The sequence below is a fragment of the Octodon degus genome, unplaced genomic scaffold (assembly GCF_000260255.1).
Source record: "Octodon degus isolate 3935 unplaced genomic scaffold, OctDeg1.0 scaffold00006, whole genome shotgun sequence".
Lineage (NCBI taxonomy): Eukaryota > Metazoa > Chordata > Mammalia > Rodentia > Octodontidae > Octodon > Octodon degus.
In genome coordinates, this window is record NW_004524582.1 from 31,880,192 (window position 1) to 31,902,223 (window position 22,032).

The 22,032-nt window shown below is 56.9% G+C and overlaps 2 protein-coding genes across 12 annotated transcripts in view; one reads left to right on the forward strand and one right to left on the reverse strand.

Annotated features, from left to right (window-relative positions):
• Positions 1 to 22,032, reverse strand: part of Rgs12 (regulator of G protein signaling 12) — a 90,500-nt gene that overhangs the window by 46,588 nt on the left and 21,880 nt on the right. For 8 of the 9 annotated variants that reach the window (XM_023699971.1, XM_023699972.1, XM_023699987.1 and 5 more), the window contains exon 3: positions 8,549 to 8,665. In XM_023699971.1, coding sequence (XP_023555739.1) covers positions 8,549 to 8,665 — 117 coding nt within the window. Of the gene's footprint in view, positions 1 to 4,495; positions 4,697 to 8,548; positions 8,666 to 22,032 lie in introns of those variants that run through there. The other variant, XM_023699998.1, reaches the window with a different exon arrangement.
• On the forward strand, positions 8,702 to 9,802 carry LOC101592851 (ATP synthase subunit gamma, mitochondrial). Of its 3 annotated transcripts, none has more exons than XM_023699999.1 (2): positions 8,702 to 9,626; positions 9,667 to 9,802. In XM_023699999.1, exons 1-2 carry the CDS (start codon positions 8,734 to 8,736, stop codon positions 9,695 to 9,697), a joined length of 924 nt encoding a protein of 307 aa, XP_023555767.1. In that variant the 5' UTR covers positions 8,702 to 8,733; the 3' UTR covers positions 9,698 to 9,802. The 3 variants fall into 3 exon arrangements, with proteins under 3 accessions (XP_023555767.1, XP_023555771.1, XP_012372050.1); XM_023700003.1 differs by having other exon boundaries at positions 8,702 to 9,623; positions 9,661 to 9,770; XM_012516596.2 differs by lacking the exon at positions 9,667 to 9,802 and having other exon boundaries at positions 8,702 to 9,654.

Genomic DNA, 22,032 nt, shown 5'->3' on the forward strand with positions numbered 1-22,032 from the left:
CCCGAGCACTGTGTGGCGAGTACACGCCTGCGCGCACAGCCCCGTGCGCCAGGTCTCCAGGGTGCACACCCCACCGTGGCCACTGCAGGGCCTGCGGCCAGCCACCCCCGCGCCCAGCACTCATCTGCAGCCTCACCTGCCAGCTGGCTGCAGGCTCAGTGCCACCACAGCCACCTCTGGGAGGCCCTCCTTGCTGTCCTCAGGCCAGGCCCCATCACCATGGACAAGCCCCGCCACAGGCATAACAACTGTCCCTGCAAAACAGCTCTGAGATCCCGCGGCTGGGAACCTGGAGAGGCCCTACAGACCTCACTGGGGCTGAGCAGAGGACTGCACTGTGTGACCCATCTGGCACCAGGTCACCCAGTGTTTCCACCCAGCATCTGCAGTGCCACCAGCTCTCCTTTTATTTACACTCATGGCGCAAGCGTGCGCGCACACACACACACACACACACACTCTTTTATTTTTCTGGCACTGGGAATGTACCTGGGGTCTTTGCAATGAGCAACTTTATGCTTTTGATTTTGAGAGGGGTCCACTATGCTGTCTAAGCTGGCCTGGAATTTCCATCCTCCTGCCTCAGCCTCCTAAGAAGCTGGGACCACAGGCATGTGCCACCACGCCTAGCACATTTCCTTTTTAACATACAAAGGGATTCCTAGAGAGCAGAATGTGGGGAAAGAGGGGGCTCACAACTGCAGGCTTATGCACAGAAGACCTCCTGTGGTCCAAGAAGGCAGGCGCACAACAAAGGCCCACAGCGGCACAGCTCCCTCGCAGCCACCACGGAAGAACGCGGAGGGGAGCGGAGAGCTGTCTCTGCAAGGCACTGGGTCACCAAGACCAGCCCAGGAGACAGCGGCACTCAGAAGTGAAGCTGGGCTTGTCCTTAACGTGTGTGCATATGTGTGTGCACATGCATGTATGAGGGTGTGCATGCACGTGTATGCATGTGGGGGCGCGTGTGCACGCCAAAGGCCTTGGCAACCTTCAATAAGGTCAGAAGAATGGAGGCAGGCAACACGCCTGCAGAATGCACCTTGCAAGCGGCGCTGTCACACTTGCTCCTCTCTTGGCATGAAAGCCCAGGGGACTGACCTGGAATCTCAGGTCCAGAGGGGTCCTGGGACACGTCCTCGGTGCCACCTGGCACAAAGCTTGGGTGACACTGACTTCACAGTGCTGGTTTGCCCACCATCAGCGCTCGGCTGGAGCCAAGGCTGCCTCTAGTCTCCAGACAGACAGCACTGGCCACCCAAAGGCCAGCACGACACAACCCTCCCTCAAGCTGGGGCTCGTGAAAGTACGTCTCCCGTGGTGCTCCCCAAGGAAGCCCTGCCCAGGGAGACATTCTGCACCCAGAGCCTCTGCACCTCTAAACCTTGGGGTGGAAGCCTTGCTGTCAGGCTGGTCTCCCAACTGCTCACAGAGGCCTTGACTGGGTCCACGCAGGACCGAGGCTCTGGTGCTTGTGGGCTACAGGGACTCACACACTGAGAGCACCCGGACTCATACACAAGACCTGGCTGTGCTCCTGTACGCAGCATGCCAGGCGCTGAGGTGCCCAGCGCACTGGGCCAATGCTCACAACAGCCCAGTCCAGCAGGCTGGGGCACAGGGGACAGGGTGCCATCAGAGGCCCATAGACTCTGGGCACAGAACTGGCATCCGAGGGAGGTGGAGCAACAGGGCACAATCCAAGTTGAGGATAGGTCTGAGGTCAGGCCCACGGGCTGTGGAAGGAAACCGCCAGAGAGGTCAGGCAGAAAGCAAAGGAACCAGGCTGCCACTTCCTGAGATGGAACAGACGAGCAGGTGGGGAGGTGCCCAAGCGAGGTCTGGACACCTGAGGCCTGCTGGACAGCAGAGACATGCCAAAGGCAGCACGTGAGTGACTCCAGCTCAGGCTGGGCATAGCTCTATGCAGACAGCACATGGGCAGTCGGGGTGCCACCCCGGGGGTAGACCTGGCAGCTGCCTAGGCCTCAGCCTGGGCGTGGGGGATGCCAGGAGTGGTGGCTGGTGGTGGCTGATGTGAAAGGAACTCAGTTCCTTTAGGCTGGAAGAGAGAAACTCAGCCAAAGGCAAACGGACCCCAAAGCCTGTGGAGGCACTAGAGCACCAGGCGGAGGCGTCCTCAGACACGTGACTCCAGGAGGCCTCCGGCTTCCTCCTCTGTGGCCCCCCCCAGCATCCATGCCGCCCACCCCACTGCCCCCAAGCCTAACACTGGAGGGGCCACCCAGGTCCCAACAGGGCTCACACAGCCTCAGCCACTGTAGAAGGTGGAAAGTTTCCACAAGTGGGCGCAGGGCGGGCCTGGGCTCGGGGACAGAGTGGCTCGTGCGTCACAGGCAGTGCCCAGCATCTCCCAAACCTGGCCCCTCCTCTGCCCCCTCCTCCTCATTAGCCTTTTACTTTCCTGGCCTCCTTGACACTAAGGTTGGCCTTCCCATGGACCTGGCTCATGCCTCAAGGGTCAGCTGCCAAGTCCCCAGCCAGTGCCTACCGAACACAAGGCTCCATGCTGTCCAGGAAAGAGTGGTGGCTTTGGACTGCACATGATGATCTTTATTTTACTGAGCAGAACTCAGTATGTGAGGAGGCACAAGGCCCACCTCTTACCTCAGCTGCCCCTGGTCCTTCCTGGACCCTGCGAAGTCAGGACATAGGACACGCTTCCCTGGAAAGCATACTGCCCAACATCCAACGCAGCAAGGAAACAAGGATGGTGGAAGCCCCATCCCCTACCTACGTGCTGCCCCCGCCACGGCGCCAACTGCAGGGCCAGCATGGCCCAAGTGGGGCACAGGAGGCCCCTGTGCCTGCCATGAGCACACTGGCATGGAGCCCGGTCAGAGCAGCGGGGCTCCTGAGGAGGGAGCCAGGGGGCTCCTGAGGGTCCATCTTTCTTTGGGGTTGTGAGCCTTAACACCTGCTGGGCAGCTCTTCCTGGCTCCAAGAGGTGACGCCCAGCTGGCGCGGTTACACACCACAGTCCTTCCTTCTGGTCCACATCCGCGTTCAGTCCACATCACAGAAGAAGCTGCAGCCAGTGTCCCTGGGCAGCGGGGCTTCATGTGCTCCTGGGGAGAGTTCCGCAGGAGGAAGGCTGGGGCCCGGTCCCAGCGAGGCAGGCTTCTGACCTCGGCGCCTGCACCCCAGCAGCAGGCGTGTGGGGCTGAGCGGGGTGATGTGTGCAGTACTCGAAGCCCTGGCTATTCCATATCACCGCTTTACAGACCAGCAAGGTGAGGCTCAGAGGGGAGGAGGAACCTGGGGCCCGCGGAACTGGCCTATGAGCAGCTGGCTTGGGAAAAGGGTCCCTCCACCTTGCTCCCCTGTCCCTGCAGCTGCCCTGAGCACAGCGGGGGGCTGTGGGGCACCAGTGCAGGGCCCTTCCCTGGGATCCACAGCACGAGGCAGGGCAGGTGCAGCAGCCTGGCCCCATGGCACTGGCGTGGAAGTGAGACCACGAGAGCTGCTCACAAATGCACAAGCACAGGAGCCAGGCTCTAACACTCATGTGTTAATAACTTTCGGGTCGGTTTCAGCGTTTGCAGACATCTGAGAAGTCAGTCCAGATAACAGGAAAATACAAAGGCTGTTTTCAGGAGCTAACGGTGCAGCCTGCCTTCATGTGCTGCTGAGTGGAAGTGGGTGCAGACGGCTGCTGGCCAGTGGCCCGCAGGCCAGGGCGGCTCCTCCCTCGGCTCCCCCAGCCTGCTCTGGGGCCTCACAGGAGCGCCTCACTGGAGCTGCTCCCCACCTGTCTACCCAGCCCCCACCCACGGAGGGAGCCGCCCACTCCGCTCTCAGCACCTAAACCCGCCCTCTGAGCTCCCAGTTTCTCTCAGTTCTCTGCAAAACAGCTGAACTAGACGTTCGGGAAACACAGTAGGATCCAGCAACTGCCAGAAAAGGGTACACTTACGATGGGTCCCCAGGAACTAGTGCGTGACCAGCGCAGGAATGTACTTTAAATCTGATTTTCTTTTGCACCAACATAACACAGTCAGTATGTCCAGCCTGATAAGTTCGTGTAATAGCCATCGTTAATCACGGCCTGACATCGCACATGAATGCACACACACCAGAGCCGGCTCCTGCACTGGAAGCTAGAAGCTCTCGGTAGTAATTCAGAGCATGTGGCTCTTAATGTATTTATCTAGCTGAAATGTAATATTCCAACCAGATCACCTCAGACCTCTACAATCTGTCAGAATTGTTATGGCCAAGGAAAGCAGAACTGGGTGCTTTCCGGGGGTCTGCCCCCCACCGGGTGAGGTGGACCCCAGCACTAGACCTGGCACCAGGGTCCCAGAGCCGGCCCTGAGTGCTGCTTGTCCCCAGCTCCTGAGCACAGACATGGGGAAGCACTTACCCCCTCAGCCCCAAATTACTCGGATCCAGCGCCCCACTCAAAAGGTGGCCAGGGTGTGGCCAGCCTTTCCGAAGCACACTGAGTGCGGCCACTGCTGGAGTGACTCACCTGCTGCTCCTGGCAAGCATCTGTTTCACTCGATGACCCTCCTTCCAAATTCATCTTACAACAAGACAGCTTCTGTCCTGCGCCAGGCACCCAGATCTAAAGCGCACCCTCCAGCACCATGGCAAGCCTGTGCGTGTCAGCAAAGTTCGGGCGTCTCCGCAGGGTTCCATGTGCTCCTTCGTCACCCATAGCAACAGGACACGGAGGAAGCTGTGGTCGACCGGGGACTCAGACTCGATCCCGATCGTCTCACACACAGAAAACAAGCCGTTTATATAAATCACGCTGTGAGATCATTTTTAAAGTATTTCCTCTACCAAATCACAAGAATAACACTTCAGCTGATAGGGGTAATCGCTCAGTCAGCACAGCAGCTGCAGGGAATTTGTTTTGAGCAGCGCGGTGCGGTTCGCAACCTTAATTACAGTTGCACAGAGCTATTCTGGGCCGGCTCCATCTGCACACGCCCCCTCCGTGGCAGCCAGCAGGACCTGGCACGGTTCTGAAAGCCTATATGCTGTCCACGGCACCTGAAGGGCCTGGCGGGGGGGGGAGCCCACCGCGGGAGAGGCAACACCCAGCGCCGCACAGCCAACCCAGCCAGGGGGGGGGGGGGGGGAGCACCGAGAGAGTCCCAGCTTTCAAAAGGCAGAGGGAAAGAGAAGACAGTGGCTTCTAGAGCCTGGGGTTCCTTGACCCCTTTGAACGTCAGAGACCCTGGGCGCTACCGGCACCCTTGCTGCACTGGGGAGCCAGGGCCTTTTGAGGGGCTCTGGGGACTCCAGACTGCCGGGAGACCACCAGCTGGCACCACACTGGGCTCTTCTGAGGGAGAACTGCCCGATCCCGAGCCAGAGAACCCAGAAGCAAATCCCACAGGGTGGTGTGGGCTGATTCACACTGTGACAGGCAGTGGCCTCCTGCCAGGGTACAGGCCACTGAGAGCCCAGCCCCGGGACATCCGGCGCATTTCCTGGCCAGCAAGGCTCTGAATGAGGAGCCACAGCACTGCCCGACACTGAGGGCCAGGAGCACAGTCCCAGCCCACAGGCCTTCCGCCCCCTCACCCTCCTGTGGGCACCCTGGAGTTACCAATGCCCTATGAAGCTCAGAAGCTGTCTGAGCACAAAAAACCCTCCATCCATGCTCCATGTGGGCTTGGGTGCAGTCATGCCACCGCCTGACCAGCGAGAGAACAATTACCTCCCTGACACCTGCTGCGGCTGGAGGAACCAGGGGCCTCAGAAGCCGGGGGTATGGGCAAAGGGTGCAGCCAGAGTGCATGGAGCAGAGGAAATGACAGCCTGCCCTCGGAAGGAAGCCGAGCCTGCGGTAGTGAGGGGCCGCTCCTGGATGCCCTACGGGCAGGACAGGCCTCCAAGTGCCCAGACCCAGGTCTCCCCATCCTGCATAGCCTCAAAGAGAGGTCCCCATGCCCCACCTGACCAGGCCTCCTGGGACTGCACTATGGAGGCCAGAGGGCCCCTAGCGACAGGACACAGGCTTCCTCTGGGCCCCCACACAGGAGCTGCAGGAAGCAGCTGATCCACCTTCCCCTCCTCATTCTGTGCCCTGCCAGAGCCTGCACATGAGGTGTTGCTGGAGGAGGGATCTCCACTGCTGACCCCAGAGCTGCCCAGGAGATGCCGTGCACAGATTGGCATGCGAGAACCCAGCTTTTCTTGCTCTTAAGCCCGGGAAGCCTCTGGCAGGCAGGCCGTGGTCCCCTAAGCTCTTCCAGTAGGGTCTCCTCACCTCCCACCTACCACCCCAGATCAAGCAGCACCAGCCAAACAACTGGAGAGAGAGAAGCCAGGCAATCCCATACCCCAGCTCCTCGGGACACCCCCAGCACCTGCTAGCCTCCTCCTCGGGCTTCCTGCAGCAGCCTGACCAGGCCAGCACCATGGGGCCAGGGCGGCTTCTGTCCAGGCTATGACCCCAAATCACAATCATACAGGTGTCCAGTTGTGGCCTTCCACTGAGTGGGAATCCTGCCACATGCCACTGTATGCACAAGGCCCCACAAGCAGCTTAGGGAGTCCAGTGTACAGAACTAGTAAAGCCGTCTACATGAAATTCTCCCAGGAACACAAAAGCAGGCTCCTTTGGGATGCACGCACTACTCCTCCCTGGAAAAGGCACCGCAGATCACCCTGAGTCCCAGAAAAGAGCGGGAGCCCCAAGGGAAGGAACCAGCTCGGCCAGGTGGCAGTGAGGTCCCAGCCCACGTCTGGTCTTGGAGCTACTCAGGTCCTGTCCCCTGTGGGCTGGGGACTGTGCCACTGACAGGCAAGAAGAACACACCAGCTCTCAGCTGGCCGCAAAGCAACCCAGGGAGGACACCCTGTCTCCAGCCCAGGAGCCCACCCACTCCTGCGTGAAGGTGCTCGGGCGCCCCCTGCTGTCTGCTGCCTACCACTGCATTTGGGCATGGGGGCACAGCCACACAGCTGCTCTCAGGACACGGCAGGCACCACCATCCCATGACAGCGATGGAAATCATAAACCAGGAAAGCCCCAGGGGTGACGAGGGCTGTGGGTGCCAGTTGGGCAGGCAGATCGGATAGGAGCCAGGCTGTGGACAGGCCAGCCTCGGACCGGCGGACTTCGGGCACGGCTGCAAATTTCCGGGCGAGCACACAGATCTGTCTAGTCAGAAGGGTTCCTGTCCACTTCATAGTACCAGACAAAACTCAAAAACATCACATGTCTTGTTCCAGATGACGTGGTCAGGGCAAGTCAAAGACTCCACATCCCAAGCTTGGAGGACACAGCAGGGCCTCACTCCGACCACCCCCAGCCCTCACCCTGCACCCCACTACCCTGCGCCCTGCACCTTCCTCGCTCCTGCAGGACCCCCAGCTCAGGCTGTGCTCAGCCACAGCCCAGCAAGGCCACACCTCACTGCCTCTGCCCCCAGCAGGTGAAGTTGTGGCCTACACCACCTCCTAGCAACAGCGACAGCACAGCGCAGCACTGCAGCCGGCCCACATGGCTGAAGGGCCAAACCATGTGCAGCCCTGCTGTGCCCCCAGAGTTAGCCCGGGACCAAGCATCGGGGCAGCTGGAAGCCTACGCCCATCCCACCACCGCCTGGCCCTGCCTCCTCCCAGAAAACCCACACCAGTCACCTGCATGTGCCCAAACGCCTGTGACATGCCCCGAGTGCTGCTCATACAGAGCAGACAACTCTGTGCTGTGCTGGCGACGGAGCGCATGGAGCAAGAACAGCGGCTGCGCGCCACGGGCACCACCCCTCTCACTCTAGTGAGGCAGTGCAGCACACAGCATCTGCTGGGACCTCAGACACAGAGGGGGCAGCAGGAGGCCGGCGGGCACAGGGGCGGAGCAGGAGTGGCGCACAGGTCTTCAGCGTGATGCTGCAGGGCAGGGCCACGCTGCTCGACACGCAGGTCACCTCTACTAGGGGCAGCACAGCAGAAGTCCCGAGTGGCGAATTCACACCTGCTGTGATGATGCTGACAGCAAAAGTGTGGGGACAAGGGAGGCACAGAGGCGGCTTTGGGCTCAAGCTTTCTATAAACCTAAACTGCTTAAAAAATAAAATCTACTCTTCAAACAAAAGAAACAGAAGAAAGAACAGCACAAGGCGATCCCCTCAGGGTCAAGCCCTACCCTTGGGAAGGCTCTTGCAGGGCAGCTTCCAGGGCTGCCAGAGTCCCACGTTCAGCAGCGTCCCTAGCAGCGGCACGGGTCTCAGACAGGGCAAAGGGCAAAGAGGGGCACACAGTGCCAGGAAGCCCAGGGTACCCGAGCAGCCCATAGGCTGCGTGCATCTTTAAACAGAAGGAACAGGGCTGGTGAGATGGCTCAGTGGTCTAAAGCACCTACTTAGAACAAGCTAAGCTAAGCAAAAGGACAGCGACCATGGTTCAATCCCCAGCACCCCATGCCAGCCAGCCCGCCCCCTGGTGGGCTGAGCTGGCCACACACACACACACACACACACACACAATAAATAAATAAATTTAAAAAAATAAATAAATAAAATAAATAAATAAACAGAAGGAACAACCGGCACGGACCTACCTCAAGGTCGTCGAGAGAGCGGGTGATGCTGAACCTTTTGGACCTTCCAAAGGATCTCCGGGCAGAGGTGCGCTGAGATGTCTGCACAAGCCCAACTCCCCGCCCGAACTTGGAGCCCTAAACAGGAATAAAAAGAGGTGTCAGGGAGAAGGCCTGTCTGCCCGACCTTCAGCAAAGCTGCTACCATGTTCTCTCGGGCGAACGTCGTTGGGCTGTCGGCCTGGGCCTTGCAGCCACAATGGATTCAAGTCCGAAATATGGCAACCTTGAAAGATATTACCAGGCGACTAAAGTCAATCAAAAACATCCAGAAAATTACCAAGTCTATGAAAATGGTAGCAGCAGCAAAATATGCCCGAGCTGAGAGGGAGCTGAAACCGCCTCGAATATATGGAATAGGATCTTTTGCTCTATATGAAAAAGCTGATATTAAGGTACCTGAAGACAAAAAGAAACACCTTCTCATTGGTGTATCCTCAGATCGAGGACTTTGCGGTGCTATTCATTCCTCAGTTGCTAAACAGAGAAGGAATGAGGTGGCCACACTCACGGCAGCTGGAAAAGAGGTCATGCTGGTTGGAATTGGTGATAAAATTAGGGGCATACTTTCCAGGACTCATTCTGACCAGTTTCTGGTGACCTTCAAGGATGTAGGAAGAAAGCCCCCTACTTTTGGAGATGCGTCCGTCATTGCTCTCGAATTACTCAATTCTGGATATGAGTTTGATGAGGGCTCTGTCATCCTTAATCGATTCAGGTCTGTTATCTCTTATAAAACAGAAGAAAAGCCCATCTTTTCTCTAAATACCATTGCAAATGCTGAGAGCATGAGCATCTATGATGACATTGATGCTGATGTGCTGCAGAATTACCAAGAGTACAACCTGGCCAATATCATCTCCTACTCCTTGAAGGAATCCACCACCAGTGAGCAAAGCGCTAGAGTGACGGCGATGGACAATACCAGCAAGAATGCTTCTGAGATGATTGATAAATTGACTTTGACATTCAATCGTACTCGCCAAGCCGTCATCACCAAAGAGTTGATTGAAATCATCTCTGGTGCAGCAGCTCTGGATTAATGAAAATCAAGTTCCATCCTTACACAAGAGGTAAAGAAGAAAAATTCAGCAAGCTGATTTTGTTTAGAGCTTATTACTGTCTTTGTCAGAAGAAATGTGGTCCATTGTTTGAATTACTACAGATAGAAAGATGTTTATAAATACCTTACAATAAACAACTTACAATAAGAAAAAAAAAAAAAAGAGGTGTCAGGTTGTCCTCTCAGAAGTCTCCAAAGTGCGGCCCCACAGGCCATCTCAGAGGGGTTTCTCTGTTAGGTGGATTTGCACAACAAAAAAGTGCAAAACTAAGGGCCAGCCAGATAGCTCAGCGGACTAAAGCACCTGCTTTGGAAGGCACAGGGCTGGGGTTCAATCTCTGGCGTACCATGCAGCCCTGCCCCCGGGTGTGCTGAGATGGCAAATGAGACCAGGCGTGGTGGCACACACCTGTAATCCCAGCACTTGGGAGGCTGAAAACAGGAGGCTCACTATGAGTCTAATCTGTGTAGTGAGGCCCTGTACACCCTGTACTAAATACACTTTTTAAAAAGTGCAAAACTAGGGACCAGGGAGATGGCTCAGTGGAATAAGCGCTTCCCTGGCAAGCACAAGGGCCTGAGTTCAATTCCCAGTTCCAGAAAAAAAAAAAAAAAAAAGTGCAAAACTAAAAAATAGGAGTCACCCAACTATCTGGGCACTATGCTGCCACTTACCCTGTGCCCAGGCTGTGCCTCCCAGCTCCCCCTTGAACCCAAAAGCCACAAGCAGCTGGCTCAAAGGGCTGGAACCAGAGCCTAAGGGGTGGCAGCTGGCTGTGCTGCGGCACGGGAAGGTGACCCTCATGATGGCAGGGGCTGCTCTGTTTTTCTCCACAACTCTATCAGCCTTTTGGAAAATAACCCCTAAACATCGCCCTGGCGTCTGAATTCGAAATCAGCTCTGACAGGACATAACTGGCCAGAGACACCACGTGGTGCTTCCTCCTGGAAGTGATAGACTCAGCCGCACTCCCAGCACGCGGCTCAAGGATGAGGACCATGGGCTGTGGAGCCAGGTCCTAGCGTGAGCGCCTCACCCAGGGCTCTCCAGCTCTCTCCACCCACAGAACGACCTCAGGCGTTATGCGGACATCTGCAGTGATTCCCTGATGGCTCTCGGGCAAAAGCTGGGCTCTGAAACCACACCAGAGTGACATCCACAGTCTTGCCCCCTCACCCTACTGGTGACAGAGACCACAGCAAAGAAGTGACAGTGGCACTCGGGTTCCATTAGTGCCGCTGTGGCCCATGCCTCCCCACCCCCAAGCCCTGAGCCCCGAGCCATGTGCAGCCCCCAGAGCCCACACTCCCAGGGCCTCCTGCTCACCTCAGTGCCAGGCCCCCCACCAGCCTCTCCTCCCACCCTCCCACCAGCATCTGGCTCCTGTCAGGCAGCCAGCCCCGCCCAGCCCGGCCCCCACACAACCTGCATCCGCTGTAAAATCCTCACTGTGCTCAGGCCAGCTGCAGAGCTGAGGAATAGCATGGGCACAGTGGCCACACTGTAGGGGCTGCTGAGAGAGGTTGGCAGGGTGAGGCTCTTAAGGTACTAGGAGCTGCACCTGGGCTGCAGAAGGGGACTGTCACATGGGCAGAGTGAGAGCACAGCCTGAAGCTGGGAGGACACACAGGAAGCTTCTCAGCCCCGCCCACAGAGCCCCACCCACTGAGAGCCGCATTCCGAGCTGCTCAGGGGCACGCTGGGCCAGCATTCCTTGCCCACCACATCGCCCACTAACTGTGGCCAAAGGCAGAGGGGTGCTGCCCATGGGCCTGTCCTCTGTGGACCAGCACATGCCAGCTCCACAGTGACCCAGGGCAGGAGGGACACGCAGGGTGCCAGCGGCTGACTGCCTCCCCCATGGCCTGTACAAGGTAGAGAGGATGGCGATGGCTCCCTGCATGGGGAGCACCCACAGGTAGGCCCTGCTGGGAGCCCGACGCAGAGAAAGCAGGACTATGCTGTCACCATCCAGGGAGCAAGAGGCCCAGCGCCCGCCCAGCACTGCTACTGCCTCGCGTGCCAGGGACACGTGGGAGCAGTGCCCCACTGTGCCACAGCCAGGCTCAGGGGCTTAAAGGCTGTCCTCTGGGAGCCCACGGCAAATCCCACGGCCTCCCAAGCAGAGAATGTGTGAAGAAAGATGGCCAGGGCCAGGGCTAGCAGGGAGCGACCACCATGGGACACCAGGCCTCAGACCACTCAAGCCCTGGCTCAAGCCAAGGCACCAGAAAGGAAGACCTCTCAGTCCCAAGCCTGGGAGGCCAGCGCTGGCCCGGGGTGACGAGCGGGGACAGTGCACTGGCAGCTCTAGGTCAGGACAAGGAATCCTCTCTGTGGGCAGCTCGCAGCAGCAGGCATCCAGGTCACCACAAGGGGATTTGCCGCGACACCCAGGAGACCGACCCCGTGCATGCAGCGCCTCAGTCTGGCCACTCAGGCGGCACTCGGGGTCCACACGCAGGTCCCCGCCCTCTCGGCAGACCCGCTCGCCAGGGTGCCTCTCTGCACACTATTTTCCACTCAGATTTTTACTTTTTGGTACTGGGGATCGAACTCAGGACCTTGTGCATGCCAGGCAGGCACTTATGCCACTGACCTATCTCTTCAGCTCCGGGGTGCCTCTCTGGGTCCCTTGCTAGCCATGGTGCAGATGACAGAGTGGAAATCACTTGTCTGAGAAACTTATTTTGAAAACCACACCCAAAGCTGCAGCGGCTATACCCTACCTAGAGCCAGAGGTCCCTTTCTAGGCCACAGCAGCCTGGCTGGAGGGCCTGTGCCTGGGACCGGTCTCCTCGTTCTCCCTGCCCGCACCCCTGGGGTTCTGGCTTGAGCCCATGACTCCCTTGGACTCCCCTTGTGCCCTGAACCTCAGTGCCCCTCCAGACGACATGCTCAAGCCCTGGTCTAGAAAAGATTCCGGAGCCCTGTCCTCGCCTCTTCCTGTCGTCCTACACACGGAACTGTGAGCTGAGTCGGGGGCAGCAAGAGGGGACAGATGGACAGATGGACGGGTGAGCAAGCGCAGAGCCCAGGCGAGGCACTGGTTAATGTCTGCTTGCACCCAGGACTCGTGCCAGCCAAGAGCAAGCGAGAGGGTGCCCAGCGGGGCCTGCACAGCCATGGGGTCAAGCTGGAGCTGAGCGCAGGGCACACTCCCACGGGAGTCGGGACAAATGACAATAGGAACACTATGCAGTCTCCCAGAGCCCTACAAGGCACTTACTCTCAGCTATTTCCTGCACGTGACTTGCGCTTGCCAGGCGCGCGCTTACGCCCGCGCGCTCTCTCCGCTGCCCAAATGTTTCGGTTCTTAACCCCCGTGACTACACGGGAACCCTGCGCAGGCGGCCTGGCCGCGCCCCCACAGGAAGGAGAAACGCAGCCGTCCGCGCTGCGTAAGGAAGGGACCAGGAGCGGCCAGAAAAGCACTCCCCACTCCCGCAGAGAACTAACAGTCTGGGGAACAGACGCTGATTTCAGTTTACTCAGCAAGGACACCTTCAGCGTCCGCTTCTCAACCCGACGGTCCTCCGCCCCCTTGCGGACAGCACAAAAGGACGCGGTGTGCTCCTGGCGCCCCCTGCTGGCCCGCCGCGCGTGCCGGGGAGCCGCGAGCAGGCGCGGCGAGGGGCGCGGGCTCCCGGGCCCACGCGCCAGCCTTCCTCCGCCGCTGCAGCAGATGGACTCAGCTCAGCGCCCTGCAAGGCGCAACGCCAGGCACAGAGGTTGCGGCCGAGTCTGCGCCTGGGCAGCCCGCTTCTGGGGCCACCACCTGCCAGGGTCTGCACCAGCGCTCCCAGGGCCGGCGTGTCTCGTGCGTCCCCTACAGATGAGGCGAGGGGTGGAGCCCCCACCGCTGGAGAGGGGGAGGAGGGACTCCAGTCCGCTGACCCCTGCTCCCCGCCCAGGCGCTGACCACTCGGCCCCACTGTCACAGAACAGGCCAATCGCGGGAGAAACTGCACAGAGGAGGTTTAGCAGGCAGTTTGTTACACTGGTTGGCTTCTAACTAGGATCTCTCCCGCGAGCCGGAGCCCGGCCCACGGGGTTTGTGGGCTTTTAAAGGGAAAGTGAGCAGAGAGATACACGGGCAGATTTGTCGCATGAAAGAAGTTCGAAGTCTCAAGTTACAGTGCAAGGCCATCAGTTATACGAAGGCAGTAGAGACTGGTTACACAAAGAAAGAACTGTTCTCTTGTCAGGCCTGCCGGACGTGTCTGCTTGGTCTCCGCAGGCATTCTGGGCAGGCCCCCTTCACCAAGGCCACACTGCCTGCCGCAGCCACCAGGGCAAGGCCAGAAGTCGCTGCAGCCTGGGGTGGATCAGGACACCATCCAGGCAAGATCATGTGCTAGGTCACAGGGTGGTGGAGCCTGGGAGGCTCCCAGCTTGTGTTCTACTCCACACAGACTTTTCACACTTGTAAATTTTACCACACACAGCAACACTTGTCCTAACCAGCTCCACAAAGCCGGAGCACCATGGACCCAACCATCTTCAGCACCTCCAGCCTCCAGACGGCAACTCCAGACCGAAAATCACCAACTCCCACCCCTGGATACACCCTCAGTGCACCCGGGAGTCGAAGGCTCTGGGCCCTCACCAGACTGGGATCGTACTCCCTTGGCGCCGTGTTCCTGGGCTTCATCCCAGATGCAGGATGGCCAGAACCGCTTTCCTTTTGAGGGCTCTGTAAGATTTTCTGGTGTTCTCATCCCTCTGTTGGTGGGCATGGAGTCACCCCACACAAGGGCTCTGTGGGTAACACTGCTGTGACCAGGTCTAAGTCCAGCTCCCACACCTTCACGATAGCCCAGAGGCAGACTGCCCAGTCACATGAGTCTCGACTGCCATGCTGACTCCCGGGGTGCAGGGTGAGCTGACAGTGCACCTGCTGCACCCCCAACCTCGCTCCCATCACTGCCTGGGCTCTGACAGCCACCCCCAAGAGCCTCGCAGCATGGATGTGCACTGCCCAGCAGCCACCTAGCTGGGCATCGTGCTGTAAAAAAACTGAGATTTCCATGTAATGCAACTTAGGTATTTTCCCTTTTGTTGTCTGACTGGCTACAATTAAAAATGCCAAAGCAAATAGTTTCAAGCCTAGACTATAGCCTGACATGGCAGAGCAGGGTGGGGAGGGCACACCCATCTGTCCAGGTCACCCCTTATCCTTGCTGTTGCAAAGTACACACTCAGCATTTACAGACAAAGGAACTCAAAACAAGAGATGATCCAAGGCTGCGCCTTGTGGCACACCACGAAATCCCAGCTACACAGGAGGCTGGGACAGCAGGATCATAAGTTCAAGGCCAACCTGAGCAACTTAACCAGACTGTATCTCAAAATAAAGGGTGCTGAGGATGTAGCTCAGGGCCCCCAGGTTCAATCCCCAACACCTCAGAGAGGCAGAGACAGAGAGAATTTAGGTTAAACTAGAGACCAGACCATTGGAAGGTTTCCTGGAGAGCAACACAGAATGTTAGGCAGCACCCATACAGCAGACCAATACCACACGGCAGCTGGCAGAGAACCCAGCATGGAGAAGAGCTGACCTGGCTGGTGGTGGAGAAAAAAGACACAGAGACCTAGAGAGGTCACAGAGGAAGCAGCCGCCGCCCCAGAAACCCAGGGGAGGAGGAGGGCGCTGCTCCGGCTTGGCGGCCCAGAGGGACCAGGCCTCTGGCACCCAGACCTCTGAGGGCCCACACCAGTGTCTCTGAAGGGAAAGAGGCCTGGGGCCTCAGCAGGATGGAGGATGTTACCATGGCGATGGTCCCACCTGGGCAAACTCCACTTAGCAGGAAGAATTCTGAGTCAACATCAAAATGATTTCAGAAGCACTAAAATTCCATCTCAGGTGGAAAGAGCACTGACTTGCAAAAGTGGCCGTGCACACTGCATGTCAGCTGCTTCCTGCCAGCCCAAGAGAAAGAGGCGAGTCTGTAGGAAAGGACGGCAGCACGGATGTCGCCAGGACCCCGGGGGTATGCGCTGGAATCTGGCCAAGACAAGAGCATACCACTGACCTTCACAGCAGCACAGGAAGGGTGGGATGAGGACACCACCCAGGAGCTGAGAACAAAGACCTGGGACAAGAGGAAGCCGCATACCGACCTGCAGAGATGGAGAGCCACAGCAAGCCAGGCCAAGCCTACCACTGTCCCTCCAGCCCAGACAAGGCCGCACTGGTCACCCCCCTGACCTTACTCTCCAGCTCTCAGAAGAAGCTCAAATTGGATTGGGCAAATAAAATCCAAGTGCGTGCCACCCCTCGTGACAGCGCTACAACACGGAGGACTGGACACATCTGCTCCAATGGACAGAGGCGCCAGCTCAGAGAAGGCTGCCTTTGCCAGGTCAGTAATGGACAGTCCAGACCTCACTGTCAGCTTTTAGAATAAGAGCTTCAATATAGCAGAAAAAAGGAGAGAGGAAAAAGAGAGCAAAACTCTGTTAACTAATTTTTTTTTATATTTATTTATTTATTTATTTATTTATTTATTTAGTGTGTGGCCAGCTCAGCCCACCAGGGGGCGGGCGGGCTGGCATGTGGTGCTGGGGGATTGAACTGAGGTCCCCGTGCTTTGATTGGCTTAGCTTGTTCTAAGTAGGTGCTTTAGACCACTGAACCATCTCACCAGCCCCTGCTAACTAATTTTTTATAATTCTGAGACTACGATCATGATCTCAAAGGCAGACTAACACAGACAGGAGGGGAAATTACAAGATTGTCTCAAACATAAAGATCCTTAAATTCTACAAAATAATGTTAGCAAAGCAAATCCACCAATATATAAAAAGACTGCCACTCGGCTTATCTTGGCAAGACAAGCATGGCCCAATATTTGAAGACCTATTGTTGCTATTTGCTGTAGTAGCACCAAAAGGAGGCGATGCATGTGACCTCAAGGAATGCCAAACAATCAAGAGAAGAGCTACAGTGAGACACTCGCTGAGATAAGAATTAACAAGGGGCCTGGCCCTAGCTCAGTCCTTTAAGTGGCTGCTTCCACAAAGCTGTCAGCCTCAGGTTCCTGGAGTTCGAACCTCACAACTCTCCCGCTGGCCAAAAGTGCCCTGAAGGCATTCAAGGAAGAAAAAAAAAAAAAAAACCCCTTATTCCATTTGGGGCTGGTGAGATGGCTCAGTGGTCTAGAGCACCTACTTAGAACAAGCTTAGCAAAGCACAGGGACCGCGGTTCAATCCCCCAGCACCACATGCCAGCCAGCCCCGCCCCCTGGTGGGCTGAGCTGGTCACACACACACACATAAAGAAAGAAAGAAAGAAAGAAAGAAAGAAAGAAAGAAAGAAAGAATTAACAAACCAGAATAGGAGGGACTTTTTTTTTTTCTGGAATTTTCCATTTATATCTTTTTTTTCCCCATAATTTTATTGAAGGAGGGACTTTCTTAACCTTACTTAGGCAGCTGGGTATTAAAAGCCACAAACTTTATTTTTATTTTTGTGGTTACCGGAAATGGAACTCAGGACATGGCCCTTGCCAGGCAGGTGCTGTGCCACTGAGCTATAACCCTGGCCCCTCACAATTTTTAAAAGGCACTATTTATCATAGCAACAAAGTTATATAAGCTACGTAGCCATGGATATAATTAAGCAATACATCTAATTAAAAGTGTTCTGGGAGGAAATTCTATAAATATGTTGAAACAGCAGAGAAAACCAAAACAGAGAAAGATAGCATTTTTATAGACAGAAAAGTTCCACATCCTAAAGACATGAATTCTTCCAGATTCACCCTCAGATTAAAATGCAATTGCCAAGAAACTGCGCACAGTGCTTTGCAGGGCTTATCAATGGTTGTGACAACCGTGCAACAGGGCAAGGCCCAGCACAGCCAAGATAAGACAGTGGGATCCGTCCCGCGTAGTGGCAGTTCACTGGCTACTTGGCACCAAGTCAGCAGCTGGCAAGGGCCAGGGCTGAGATGGCGTCGGGCGGGCAGCCTTGCACACACAGGGCTGGGGTCAGCTCTGCCACAGAGAGCACGAGCTCAGCACTCAGGGACAACATGGGGAAGTGACCGCTGCTCCCTGTGCTCCGTTCTCCTAACTACACAGCGAGATGCCCAGGGGCCGGAGGGGGCGTGGTCAGCACAGCCCTGGGCTGTCTCTCTGGAGGTCCATCCACACCCAAACTGAACTACGGATCTGCCCCGACCTGTCACAGCCAGGGACCTGGCACCTGGACATAAAGGAGCCCACTCGGGTGACCTCGGCAGGCCGCCGCCCACCAGCAGCTTTCTGTCTCCTGCTTCCCATGAACAGCCCTCAGAACCGCATCGTTGCCTGCGATGTCGTGCTTCGGCTCCCAGAGGCACCGGCGCGGTCTGGACAGTGACGCTGTCAGATGAACAGGTTTATTACACAGCTCTAATGTCTTGCTTTACTAGTGCACGTGTACAGTTGACAGTGTTGCATTCCATGCGCGAGATAGTGTGTGTACACAACGCACCCTGATTCCTTTCTTCACTCCTCCCTGCTCCCTCCCAGCTCCATCTCTCAATCCCTCTCCCCTTTGATCTACCTTCCTACTTTCTATTTCCTGCTTTTATTTTGTTCTTTTTGTACACTTTAGGCTTCTTGTATAAGGGAAGCCATGCCATATTTAAGCTAGCGTGTCTGATTTACTTCACTTAACAGTGTGACCTTAAGGTGCATCTGCCTCCTACCAGTGACTCACCCTTGATAATTCCGCGTGGCACCCTGCCTTCACCCAGTCATCTGCTGATGGACACGTGCATAGGCTGCTTCCAAGTGTTAGCTATTGCGAATCACGCTGCCATGAACACAGGCACGCGTGGATCACTGTACAGTGACGTCTTTACCACCTGACACCTTGAAAGGGAACAGCTGGGTCAAACAGAGCGTTTAGCCGTAGCTTTCCAAGGACTCCACGCGATTCCGCAGCGGCTGTACCAGTTTGCATCGCCACCAGCACAGCCGAGGGCTTTTTCCCCCAAGCTTCTCCGGCATTTGTTATTCGAGTTCTTCGCAATGGCTTCTTTCTAGGGTGAGCTGGAACCTCAGTGTTGTTTTAATTTCCATTTCTTTAATGGCCAGCAATGTCGACAACTCTAGTCACTTTTTAAAGTAAATGAAGGCCACTGACAATAGGCAAGAATAGAGGACAGAGGAGCAGGGGCTCACACACAGGAGCACGTGACCCACAGAGGCAGGACACCACTGACCGGGACAGCGGAGAGCACGGTGTTGGAACAGCCAGGCAGGAAAGCCTTCCATCCCACCTAATTCTGTTCACAAACATTAACTCCAAGAACAGAAAGCGTAGGGGTGAGAAGAAAACCTTTCTGACCTCAGAGCAGCAGCTCAGCTACTACCTAAGCAACAGGTGCAAACCAAGAGAAATGATTACACACTTGACTCCTAAAACTGAAGAGTTCTGGCCATCAAAAGTCCCAGGAGGAGAGAGAATAAGCCAGGGCCGGGGAAGGCAGAGCCGAGGTCAGCCTGCACTCACAGCACACAGGACACAGGAAGGGCAGCCCAGCAGGAGAGCAGGCAGGCGGCCAGGAGGAGGCCGGAGCCCAGAGTCAGGGAGATGCAGATCAGAGCCAGGCTGACACAGACCACCGCACGCCACCCGCCTGACGGCCACATGCAAAGCTGCCCGTCAGCCACAGCTGGGGATGTGTGCCCTGGTGTGCACAATAGCACCTCTGGGGATCTGTTGAGTGGGTGTGCATCTGTGTGTGTGTGTGCGTGCATGCATGCATGTGCGTGCGTGCACGTGTGTGCGTGCGTGCGTGCCTGTGTGAGTGCATGTGTGTGTGTTAGTACATTCACACAACAGGATATTACAGAGGTAAAATGAAATAACTGCAGCAGTACACACGGTGGGTAAATCTCTGAAGCTCACTCGTGACTGAAAATCAAGCTCACACAGCAGGTTGGTCTGGTGAGAGTGCAGGCTTCAATCTGACGGGTCCACCTTGCTGGCTGGCCACGTGCCTGGCTGCCCCTCCTGTCGGCAGGACCTTGCAGGCCCTGCTGTGACCCTGCTCCTTCTCCAAGCCACGCAGGCCCACCAAGGTCCTGCCCCATGCTGCCCGCACTTCCTGGCAAGCAGGATAACTAACATGGACCGATATTGTACACAGCGCAGTCTGATAGCCAGCTCAAAGCCAGCCACACCTGATGCAGATTTAACTCTATCCTACATGAGTAATGCATGAAAGTATGGGATGTTCTATCAGTTTGGTGGCTCATCATGCACGTCCAAGTCACTCATGGAACGAGGCAGGCGGCCATAAAGCTGCCACTTTCACACCACAGGTGAGGGCCATACCTCCCTGCCAGGTGGTAGGCTCGGCCCTAGTATGACTTGCTGCACTGTGGTCATCTCACACGCTGAAGCCCTACAACAACAGCTTACCCTCCCAGAGACCCCTCCCGCTTCTTCTCCAACCCGGTGGCGGCGCAGGGTGCAGTTTCCTTTCACCTTTCCGGCCGCCGCCACCTCGGGGACGACCCAGTCAGCTCCTCGGCTGTTTCTCAACACCCTCCCCAGACCCCACCCCTAACAAAGTCCATAGAAGCCCGGCTGCCTGGGTCTCGGCCGGCCGGAGGATCCGCCTGCCCCAGCTGCCCGCGATCTCCTCGTGTCTTTGGAGCTCATAAAGGCTTCTTTTCTCCTTCCTGTCTCTTTACTGCACCTCCGAAACGCCTCCCACCAGGACGTCTTGGTCCTGCGCTGCCGGCAGAGTCTGTCACTAGGCACAGGCTGACTGTCCTTCAGGACTCTGGTAACAGACACACCAAGGGACAGGTATGGCCACAATCAGCCCCATAGGGACGCCGTCACAGGCTGAGCTGTGCTCCCTCAAAGTCTGTGCGTGGCCCAACCCCAGAGCAGCGGGACATGCTGTGTTTGGAGACAAGAGCACAAGGAATTAGACGAATTCAATGAGGTCACCAGAGTGTGTTAGGCATGTCCCCCTAAGAGAAGGGGACACAGACACATCCAAAGGGATGCCAGGGAGGACACAGGCAGGAGATGCTGCCTGTGCAGTATGGAGCGCAAGGCCAGCCCTGAGCATGGGCTGGACACCGTACTGAGCCCAGGTTCTGCGCTCCAGACCTGTGAGAACAGCGCCAGATGCCAGCACCCTGGGTGGCACCTGCTGCAGCAGCTCAAGCAGATGCTGAGTCTATTGCAGGCTGCGTCCAGCAGTCCAGCCCAAGACAGCCACCTGCTCAGGGAGCTTCTCTGGGCCTTCCCATCACCCTCTCCCACCAGGAGAGTCTCATGCCCACCCTGAGCACCCTGCACCAGCAGGGGGTTAGCTCCATCCGGCCCCCCAGGGACTCATGGCCAAGGGGGCAGCCTCCCACACCCTAGAGCTAAGTACACCAGGAAGAGGACAGCAGTGACCTGGGAGGGCCCATGCTCATGTGTGTCCCACTCTGCCTTCCACCAGTTCCCAATCTGACCCTTGTCCCCGAGCCAAGATGTCACAAGGCTCAGAAGGAAAAGTTCGGGGCAGCCTGGCCAGGGCTGCCCTCCTCAGAGACACGCAGGGTGCACTGGCCCAGGCTGCTCCAGAGGCAAAGCGAGGAGCTCCTGAGCACCGCCATATGGCGGGTCTGGGAAGCAGGGCAGGCTATGCCCCTCCAGGGCCAGCTGGCCCTGCGGAGTCCACTTGGCAGACTGGCCTGGCACCATCCCTTGTCTTTGCTGCAAATATGGGGTGCAGGGCTGGAGAGCCGAAGGCCTGGTGCATGCGGTCCCTCACCAGACAGCTGAGCACATCTCTGTCCTTGCCTGCTGATCACAACGTGGTGTGAGAAAGAAGACCTCGGATGGCCAGTTCAGGGAAGTCATAGCCAACAGAAACAGCTGGGGATGGCTGGAGCAGGGACAGCAGCTCACCTCGGAGACTCAGGGGCCTCTAGCCTCACACAGGAGCTCAACGCATGCTCATGGGTGCCGCAGGAAACACCCGTGGCTACAGGCTTTGACACCTGCCCCTCCAGCCCAGCTCCCACCAGCGGCTGAGCCTCGCAGACAATGGCTCACAGCCAAACCCAGTGGTGCTGTGTTCAGCCTGGCCCGAAGCCACAGGGCCGCTGCCTCAGTCTGTTTCTCCCAGCACTCTGTGCTGAACCATGGTCCTTGGTGACAGCCACTCCCAGCAAGGCGCACTCCACCTCGCTCTCCTCTCTCTCTGTCTCTCTGCCTCTCTCTCTCTCTCTCTCTTGGTCTCTCTCTCTCTCAGTCTGTCTCACAGTCTCTCTCTCTGTGTCTCTTTCTCTCTCTGTTTCTCTGTCTCTCTCTGTCTCTCTCTGTGTCTCTCTGTCTCTTCTCTGTCTCTCTGTCTCTCTGTCTCTCT